This window comes from Miniopterus schreibersii (genome assembly GCF_964146895.1).
Source record: "Miniopterus schreibersii genome assembly, chromosome: 13".
Taxonomy (NCBI): Eukaryota; Metazoa; Chordata; class Mammalia; order Chiroptera; family Miniopteridae; genus Miniopterus; species Miniopterus schreibersii.
The window spans coordinates 3,246,908-3,257,576 of NC_138113.1; the positions used below are offsets into that span (position 1 = coordinate 3,246,908).

At 47.4% G+C, this 10,669-nt stretch overlaps 1 protein-coding gene across 1 annotated transcript in view; it reads right to left on the reverse strand.

Moving 5' to 3' along the window:
- The window catches only part of ROCK2 (Rho associated coiled-coil containing protein kinase 2), an 80,527-nt gene extending 71,040 nt beyond the window's left edge, over positions 1-9,487 (reverse strand). Inside the window, exon 1 of the mRNA XM_081156513.1 lies at positions 8,893-9,487. Coding sequence (XP_081012639.1) covers positions 8,893-9,033 — 141 coding nt within the window. The 5' untranslated portion in view covers positions 9,034-9,487. The remainder of the gene's footprint in view (positions 1-8,892) is intronic.
- Positions 9,488-10,669: the final 1,182 nt, after the last annotated feature.

Consider the following 10,669-nt stretch of genomic DNA (forward strand, 5'->3'; position numbering starts at 1 on the left):
TTAACTAATTAATACAGGTAAAACAGAATCCATTTTGACTTATTTTAATGGAATTTTACTTATAAAAATCATTTGAAATAAGAAAGCCATTATTCGGACTTTTAAACTTTTACTCAATAGATGTGTTGTGATTTGAACCAAAGTGAACAATTTTGTTTATGAGAAAAAAAGCAGCACAGTAAAACACAGTCCTCACATCATCTTGGAAGAAAAAACTTTCCTATGCTAAAACTTGTCCCAATCCTCTCTTCTCAATCCACTCCCCAAATCAGTAATTAACTTTTAAAAAATTTATTCAGTGTTTTACATTATGACTTTCCTCTAAAGGAAATTTCATAAGCCAATTCTGTACTAGTTTCCCTTTATTAGTTCTAAATTTAGTTTTATTTGTATCATCCGTTGTTCTATTATGGAAATGTCTCAAATATGGAAAACAAATCTGTTTTCAGTAATGCCTTCAATTTATAATATTACAGCTTCTCCCCTATTTACAAAAATATATGGTTGCAGAAGAAATTATGTTTCAGAACTACCAGTAAAATCCTCTCGGTGAGTTTTCTCATTAGTTCGTAGTGGATCATCTGTCTTTTGTGACTAAAGTCTCCTTTAGCCTAAATACAACATTAACAAAACATATGCTCTAATTTTAAGTGTGGCAATCATGAATTACATATTCCATTTAAGCTGTAGTCAGAAATAATGCCTTAGAATTTTTTAGCATGGACATACCGTAACAAATCATGAAGCATAAAATTAGATTACATTTTGTTAAATATTTTTAAATGATGGCGCATGCTGTCCACTGAGGTATTATGGAACAGGAAGTCTAATCACCAGACTGTAAAATGTTTCTAAATCAGAAAAGCACTTCCAGTGAAATGTTAGGACGTGTAACAGACTTCTAAAGATAACTGCAGAAGTTTAAGTCATTGAGAGAAGGGCCACCTAGTTTCAAATGTTTCACATTTTAGTTACCTTTTTCCTCAGCAATAATTTGGAAAGGATGGATACATTTAAAAAGATAAAACTGTCACAAATCTCTATTTCTTAAAGATACTCTTACTATTTGTCATAAATACTAATTAATTGTGCCTTGGCCACAAACATGTGCAATTTTATTAGCCACAAGATAAAATCTACAAAAAGTGAGTTGATAGGTATTTCAAATACTAAAAGGAGACAAAAATCACAATCTTATAACTATTATGACAAGAATCAATAAATGTAAATTTTAATTTTCAAATTTCTAAAATATGTACACAACCCTTAACCACCAAAATTAAAAAGCCCAAACAGCAGGAAATCTGATATACAAATACTTTAAGAGGATAAAAAATATGGATACTTTATCTATTGCCTATATATCGTTTGGTCGCCTCTTAAAGATGATTACTTAATGTAACCTAACTTAAAGGCCCCTTTGAAAATAAAATTTCAAAATAGTTTAATATAAGGGTTTTGAGCATTTTGCTTGCTTTTAAAGAGACCACAAAATAATTTTTAAATTATTTTCTTATTTTTTAAATACAAGCACAATCACAAATATACATGATGCCATCCTGCTTTAGGTGCTATGCTCTGAAGGACAATACATTTCTAAATTAAATAAACTGTCAATGATTAAACAAACTCACTGTTTTCCTCTCGCCATTTATTAAATGTGAAACATCAAAATTATATAGTTCCAGGCCAATAAGTCTCTGTAGACTATATTTCTCACAGAAGGATAAGATGTAGTAACATTACTACATAGGAATTTTATATTATATTTACCACAATAAAAAAAGTTATTTCATTTCTATTTAGTGTATCTTGTCGGGTGCTCTCTTCATAAATGCTTGGCAAATGAAATTTCCTTCTAAGATAAGAAAAAGAGCATTGGTCTGATTCCTATGGAGCTCTCAAAGAAGACATAAAGTGTAATGACCCCTGACAGTTCAGAAAACCTTGCATCTCTCCACATGCCAGCCTTTTCCACATATACAATTCTGTGTGCTAAAGAGATCTCAACTAGCATTTGTTTGTGGTTTTCTCCATCAGTCAGTATGAGAGAAACAACACCTACAGTGTTTCTCAAACTCTGACCTGTAGATTACCGCATCAGAATCACTTGAGATGTTTGTTTAAATGCAAATTCCTGGCCCCCACAGACGATCTAAATCAGAAGATCTGACACCATTTCCACCAAGTATCCTAAGTGTGATTCTGGCTTCCATCAGATAATTCTGACTTTCTGGCTTCATCCAAGCCTCAGTGTGCCATAAAAATAAAGGAAGAAAAAATAAGTGTTCTCCTTTTCTCAGTTACATTTGGGACCCAATGGCCCCTCTGCCAATCTTTGAATTACAATACTGCACCCCTCAGCTCAGTGGTTCCCACACTTTCATGCACTAGAGAATCACCTGTGGAACTTTTAAAACTCCTGAACACCAGGAAGCACCACATAGCAATTATATTAGAAAGTCTGGGGGTGAAAACCAGTCTTTAATATTTCTAAAGCTCTCCAGTTGAGACCTATGTATATCAAGGTTTGGAAATCACTGCCTAAGCTACTGGATTTAGCAGATACAGATTAGAAAAATCTTAACTAAAAATGATGTAAACTATATTGGTATTAAGTTTTTTAACACACACACACACACACACACAGAGTATTCTTTTTGTTTCAATCCAATAGGATAATTTTTTCGATGCATTTATTAAATTAAAGCTCCTTGCCCTAGCAGGTTTTCTCAGTGGTTAGAGCTTCGGCCTGCATCCTGAAGGGTCCCAGGTTCAATTCTGGCCAAGGCCACGTCAGTTGAGGGCTAGATCCCTGGGCGAGGTCAGGGAGCGTGTGGGAGGCAACCAATTGACAACACATCAATGATTCTCTCCCTCCCCTCTCTCCCTTCCACTCTTTCTGAAAAACAATGGAAAAAATATCCTCAGGTGAGGATTAAAAAAAAAATTAAAATTAAAGCTCCTGTAAGATTACCTTTTCTGAATGTAAGACAAAAAATATTGTTTCCTGCTGAATGCAATATAGGATCATAACATGCATCTAAATTTCAGAGAAAAGTTCATCATTATTTCATTTGCACATTAATTTCAGTCATTCTACTTTAAGAAATATATCAAGAAGCCAAAACTCAAAAATTCAAAGTTCCCGTTTTAGATATTTAAAAGCAACTCTGAATATTCAAATGTTTCTAAATTTAGGATAGTTGCAACATTGTTATTGCTAATATATATAAAGTTACTAATATAAAGTTAGTACTTTATATTTTGCACTATCTCTTTTCCCTGTTTCTGACCTGGCATCTCATTTCCTTGAAAGCATAATTTTTATATGTTCTTCTCATCTTTACTAATTCCCATAGATGCTGATTGTATGACCGTTAACACCTGATCAAATCTAATGGTCCACAAAGAAAAATTTTTTTAAATCCTGATTCTTTCTTCAACAAAGGCAAACTAGTCAACCATACACCATTTTTAAACATTCAACTTCGACCTGAATTTAATTCACTATGGAACACAATAAAATACGGCCATATATGTTCAAATGTATAAAATTCCAAAGTGCTACAAATGTAACTCTATAATAATGTTATTCCAAAATGGGGAAACATTTTTCAAAATCATACTAATATTTAGACATCTAATACTTTAAATATTTGTGCTGAGGTTTCACATACAAAAACACATTTCACTAGATCTTGCAGGCCTTAAAGTTCATGACAACTGTGCTAGTACATTTTCCTTTTAGAAAAATAATTATCACTACAAACCAAAAATGTTTTCATTCTTCTTTAGTATATTTAGGCATCTTAAATTTTAAAAGAATTATCTCCCCAAATTTCCTTCACTGCTCAAATATCCCATAAAAACCTACTTTTGCCCAAACCCTGTATTTAAAAGCTAAATAAAACTGCTAGTGCCCTCACCAGTGCTGCTCAGGTGGTTGGAGCATCATCCCGAGCACCGAGAGGTCTTGGGTTAGGCTCCTCACCAGGGAACATGCCCAGGCTGCAGGTTCCACCCCCAGTCGGGGTACATACAGGAAGCAACCGATCCATGTTTCTCCCTCCTACCCTCCCTCCCTCCCTCTCTAAAATCAATAAAACATATCCTCAGGTGAGGATTAAAAAAACACACCTGCTAGCAATCAGAATTCTTGATAATATCTGATAAATTTTCAAAACGGTTCATTCAGAGCAACTTGTAATAACACTTGATTTCTGATCAAAATCTCTCACGTTCTTTGGTGCTGGTTTTACTTTCGCTAACAAATACTTCCTTGTTATTAATAAGAGCCAATATGCCATTTTAAAGAATTTTAAAATGAATAAAAAATAAACCGCTGAATAGACACCGTGAACACACCACCAGCATTTCATCCGCCTTTCTCACGAAGTACAGTTTCAACACAGGCATCATCAAGGTACATAAGAAGGAACTGGATATGTTTAACCAGAAGAAAAGTTAGGGGGTAGGGGGACAAATGACACGACAGACAATAAAGGCTGTTCAGCCCTCCACACGAGGTGTCTTTATTTCACCTAAAACACTAACTAAAATGAGCTTAAATCCTTTCTACAACAAACTGTTTCAGCACAATCCAGAAAATACCAAAATCTCAATTCATTTTTCCTGCTTGACCTCCAATTAATTCTGCCACCCAAACCTATCCTCTCTGCATATGCAGACATTTACTTATCTGTCTTCCTATAGATAGATAAGAAATACATTTACATAGATCAAAATGTTTACTTCGTAAATACTTTACTATCTCTTCAAGTAGGGATATATTTCTACAGGTAGCTCCTGTTACTTAAAAAAGAACTGTTAGTTCATTCAACAAGTATTTAAAGAACACAGCAACAGGAAGACAAAAAAGACCCACCTCCTTAAAGAGCCTGTATTCAGTCCATTAAATAAACTAAAAAACTAAGAAGTATGTATATGAGACACCACTTAGTATAGTAAGCATTCCTCCTCACACTCACCCAGGTAATTGAGATGAAGCCAACCAGGCCTTTTCTGTTTCCGTCTAAATAAAGCATTGCTGGAGGAGGCTCTGCTATTCATTTCTATGGCATGAAAAACAACTCCAATAATGAATTGCTAGAAATCAGTTCCAAGTCTATAATCTCTTTAAAATAATAAAGGAAATTAGACATTGAGTACTAACTGATCAATCAACTATAACGAAAAAAAGCTGTAAGGCCCTTTGGTATCTGAAGAAACCACCTGAATCTTACCAAAACCAATCAACGAACCAAACAGTCATTCTTGGACTTAGAAACATTCTCCAAGAGATTATCAATGATCAGCCAAAACAAATCCTAGTATTTCCTTTTAGTCACACAACATGTGTGAAGAGAAATGCTAACCACTGTGACCCAAAGGCTTTCCAGAAGATAACTGAGGGTCACTCAGGACAACCGACTGCAGAATTCACAAGTAGGTCTCCATAACTTAATCACAGTTTGGGGGGCAGTACAGGTGAGAGGACAGGAGAATGACTCCTCCCGTCAGGGATAAAACGAGAAGAGACAGTGTCAGCAGAATCCCAAATGCCACCATGACTTCACGTCAATTTGAATACTAAGCTACATACAAGCTAACCTACCAATGGAAAATGTTTTGTGTTTTTCCCCAAAAGCTGATAAAACTGCTCTGCGTCATGCACATCCTGTTCCCCAGCAACCAGTATCACTAACAGCTCACGTGCACTGTCCAAGGTCAGCACAGAAGATTTTAAGTCACTGCAAAGTAGTATTTCCACAAAGAGACCCAAGGAAGCCCAAATGGTGACCAACCCCACAATCATTACTTTCTCTCCCCCAAGCACCACTCTCCAAGTAGAAATTTTTATGACAAAAACACAGAGCTACAAACAGAGGTTCCCAATTAATGCTGAGGGAGCTCTAATACGGAGTCAAATCTTCTGATGAAATTTCTGTACCCCCAGTTCCTACTTTGTATCAAAATTCCAAATGGAATAAAAAGACCATTAAAAATAAAACCACTAAATAGACGCTTCTCCAAAGAGGACATACAGATGGACAAGAGACGTATGAAAAAATGTTCAATGTCGCTAATCATCAGACAGATGCAAATTTAAACCACAATGAGGTATCACTTCACACCTGTCAGAATGTCTACCATCAACAAGACAACAAACAACAAGTGCTGGCGAGGGGGTGGGGAAAGGGGAACCTAGTGCACTGCTGCTGGGAATGCAGACTGGGGCAGCCGCTGTAGAAAAGCGTGGAGTTTCCTCGAAAAATTAAAAATGAAACTGCCATTTAGCAGCAATCCCACTTCTAAGAATATATCCTAAGAAACCTGAAACACCAATCAGAAAGAATATATGCTCCCCTATGTTCATAGCAGCGCAGTTTACAACAGCTAAGACCTGGAAACAGCCCAAGTGCCCATCAGTGGATAAAAAGCTGTGGGACATTCACACCATGGAATACCATGCAGCTGTAAAGAAGAAGGGTCTCTTACCCTTTGGGACAGTATGGAGGGAATTGGAGAATATTATGCTAAGTGAAACAAGCCAGGCAGCGAAAAACAAGTATCCCATGATCTCACTTTATATGTGGAATCTAATGAACAAAATAAACTAAGGAAGGAAATAGACCCAGAGACATGGAAGCATGCAACAGACTGAAATATTTCAGAGGAAAGGGGTGTGGGGTGGGGGTCTGGAAGAGATTAACCAAAGAACTTACATGCATATATGCATAACCCATGGACACAGAGATAGTGTGGTGAAGGCCTAAGGAGAGGGTGGGCGAGGGGTCAATGGGGGAAGGAGAGGGGACATCTGTAAATACTTTCAACAATAAAGATAAATTTAAAAAACAAACAAATAAAATAAAAATAAAACAAAACCAGCCCTGGCCAGTTTTATTGCTCAGTTGGTTGAGCACCATCCCAGGCACCAAGCAGTTGCAGGTGAGATTAAGGGTCAGGGCACATGCTGGGGGTTTCAGGCTTGATCCCCAGTAGGGGGCGAGCAGGAAACAGCTGACTGGCGTTTCTCTCTCAAGTCGATGTTTCTCTCTCTCGCTCTCTAGATCCCCCTCTGTTCCTCTCTCTCTAAAACCAATAAAAGATATTAAATAAAACCATTTTAGCACTAAAAGAAAACTCAGGTATATGATATCATAATCTTGGTCATGGAGAATATCCTAAGCATGACATCTAAGCCAGAAATCACTCTACAATGAGAAGACTGATAAATGTGACTACGTAAAAGTTTCTACTAATCATTAAGTGTATAAAAAAAAATGACAAAGCACATGTACAGTGTAGTTTTAGTTTTTTTTATTTTAATTTTTTCAGACATATATTTATAGCAAAATGTTAAACAGTGACTACCTCTATAAGAGAAGACTATACACAGGGTGGGGCAAAAATAGGTTTGCTGTTGTGAGCCCACGAACCACAGTTTATTCTTGCATGATTATTTACTGTTGTATTATTTTCCGTACAACTGTAAACCTGCTTTTGCCCCGCCCTGGATTTAAACAACTAAAAAGAGCAATGACAACGTCTGATGTCAACTCTCACACCAGCAATACGTCCCCTTAACAAAAGTGTGAAGTGTGCTGGCTGTAAACATTGATTACTGGTCAACAAATGAATGGGCTGAACTGTTCACTGAGTACGTGTGATATTTCATTTTAAAACAGCCTTCACTTGAACGACTCAGAGAACACGTTCATACAGCAGAGCGCGTGACACGTCCACGCAGCTCAGGCTCAAGCTCCGAGAACCCCGAGCCCGACTGCCGCCAGCGCAGACCCGAGACGAAGCGTGGACCCCGTGGGGCCTGAACCTGGCGGACACCGGAGGCTGGCCGCGCTACTTTTAACTGAGCTTTCTGGCCGTAGGTCAAAGTTTCTCTAGCAAAGTGCCGCAGTGGACACGCCGGGGTGAGGCCCGGAGCCCCCGCCGGGCCCGGGAGCGCCGCGCCCTCCGGGGGACCCCCCCACCCCACGCGAAGCCGCGGCGGCGCACATGCCCGGCCTGGGGACCCGCGGCGCGCCCGCCGCCCCCGGGGCCGAGCGGCACTGAGTCACCGCGACGGCCCCGCACCCTCACGGATCAGCAGCTGCTCCCCAGGAAGGGCCGGCGGGGGGCCGATCCCGGCCGGCAGGCGCGGGCTTCCCGGGGGGCCGAGCAGTCCTGGGAGAGGCGGCCAAGGGCGCCAGGGTCCCCCCGGCCCGGTCCCGCGGCGCCCCTCCCGGGCGAGCGCCGCCCCGCTGTCCCTCCGCCCACACCCCCTTTCCACGAATGCGCCCCGCAGGCGCCCCGCGCACGGAGCAGGCCGCGCGGGCAGCTGGGCGCCGCCGGCAGAGCGGGGCCGGGGCCGGGGCGAGGGCGGCGGGAGGGGCCGCCCCGCCCGGCCCGGGCCGCCGTGCGCGCGGCGCCGCCCCGGGAAGCGGAATGCAGACGCGAAAACGCGCGGGACCGCGACGGGGAGCGTCCCCAGACGCCCGAAAGCGGGCGGACTCGGGCTCCGCGCTCAGGGCCGGGGATCACGGAGCGCGCGGCTCTTTGTCACGCACCCCGGGCGGGGAGGTGCCGGTCGGGGTCCCCCTCGCCGAGACCCACGTCCCCACGCGGCGTGGCACCGGGGGCTCGAAGGCAGCGGCTCCTCCGCCCCACCCCCGGGCCGAGGCGGGAGAGCGGCGTTTCCCCCCCGCGCTCCCAGGGGGGCAGCGGCTGGACCCCCGGCCCGGCCCGGCGCGGACGCAAGGTGGGCTCGCCGGGGAGCCAGGGGCGGCCCGACCCGCCCGGCGCCGGAAGCGGGGCGGGAGGGGCGAGCCCTCCCCCGGGCGGGTGGGACCGAGAGGGGGACGCGGGGGGACGGGGCCGGCCACCTACCAGCAAGCTCTCCACGTTGATGGGCGAGCGGGGGTCTCGGATCAGCGCCTCCAGCTTCCTCTGGCGGCTCGCGCTCGCCCCGTCCCCCGGCGCGTCCTCGGGGGCGCCGGGCATCTTCCCCGTCGGCGGGGGCCGGCTCATGCCGCTGCCGAAGCCGCCGCCGGGCCCGCGCCCCGGCCCCGCCGCCTCGGGGCCTAGCGCCGCCCCCGAACCGCCGGCTCCGGGCGGGGCTCCGCCCGGGCCCTCCGCCGCCTCGAGCTCCGGCTCCGGGTCCCAGCGCCGGTCCGAGGCCTGCGGCTGTCCAAGCGGCCGGCCCGAGCGGCGGGGAGCAGGCGGCGGCGTCCCCGCCCCTCAGTCAGATTCGCGCCGCCCGGTCCGCTCGCCCGCCGCGAGCTCGCTCCCTCAGGGCTCCGGGCGCGGGAGCGGGGAGCGGCGCCGCCGCCCCGGGGCCCGGGCCGCCCCGCCCTCCGCGGCTCCGGGAGGCTGAAGCCCAGGCTCAGGCGGCTACGGCCGCCGCCAGCCCGCGCCCATGGTCGCCGCGGCCGCCTCCGTCCCACACGCCCGCTGCCCTCACTCGCTCCCGCGCGGCGCCGTCTCCGGCCGCGCGCAGCCGCTTACCCACAAGCCCCTCGGCCGGCCGCCGGCGCGCGCCCGCGCGCCCCGCCCCCGCCCCGCCCTGCGCGCGCCCGCCCCGCCCCCGCCGGCGCGCCCCGCCCCGCCCCCGCCCGGCCGCAGCCTCCGCCCGCGCCGCTCCCCCGCGTCCTCTCGGTCTCCTCGGGCCGCCCCGCCGAGCGCTGGTCCCTCCTTCCCCCCCCCTTCCCGGGCTCTCCGAGGGTGAACGGCGGGCCGTGCGGTCAGCGCCGGACTTGACCCGCCCGCTCCGCGGGGTCAGAGGAGGGCGCGCCCGCCAGACCCTGCCCGGCGGACGACCCGCGGGCCCGGAGCCGCGGTGCCCGGGAGGGGGGCCCGCGCCCGCGCCCCCGCCCGCACGGCGCGGCTGACTCAGCGCGCAGCTATGCGGGTCTTGCATCACGCGCGCCCGAGCCCTGGCGACTGCGGGCGCTGCCCTCGCCCGCGGAGCCCCGCGCTCGCGAGGGGCCTGCCTGGGCCGCGGCCGTCCTGCCGGGAAGGCTGGGGGCGTGCGGTGCGGGTCGGGCCCTGGAGGCCCCGCGGGCTTTCTGCTGGCCCCTGGGCACCGGCCCTGGGACCCCGAAAGCTTTGAGCGCCTGCCCGACGGTCCTGTCCGGCCCGGGCTGCAGCCCCAGACCCGAGACAGCAGGAGGGCAACAGAAGAAGGCTCCCCATATGCAGGCCTTCCCGAGGCCCTCGCCTTTGGGGGGGCGGGAGAGGGGCGGTTATGGGGGCCGCTCCTCCACATTCCTGGCCCGTGCCATTGGCCAGATCCACCAGGGCGCAATCTGAAAAATATGTGCCAAGAGCTATAAAACTGTTCATTGAACCCCTTTGACCCAGTCGACCCATTTAAGGAAGTGCATGTCTAAGGAAATGATCCAAAGGGGGAGCGAGGGGGCGAGCTGTATGAAGATGTTTATGGCAGGGCTATTCAGACCGCCCCTGGTCGCCAAAACCGGGGACTGGCCCCAGTCGCCCAGCCCTGGGGAAGAGCCCAGGCCAGAAAGAATCCTGGCACTCGTGCAGGGGGCACGTCCAGCGCACAAAGTTTTGGCAAGCGCCTCAAAAGATGGATCGGAAATAAGGTTAAATGAAACAACAAATAACGAAATCGTTTACGCTGTGTAAAACTATGTAGAATGAG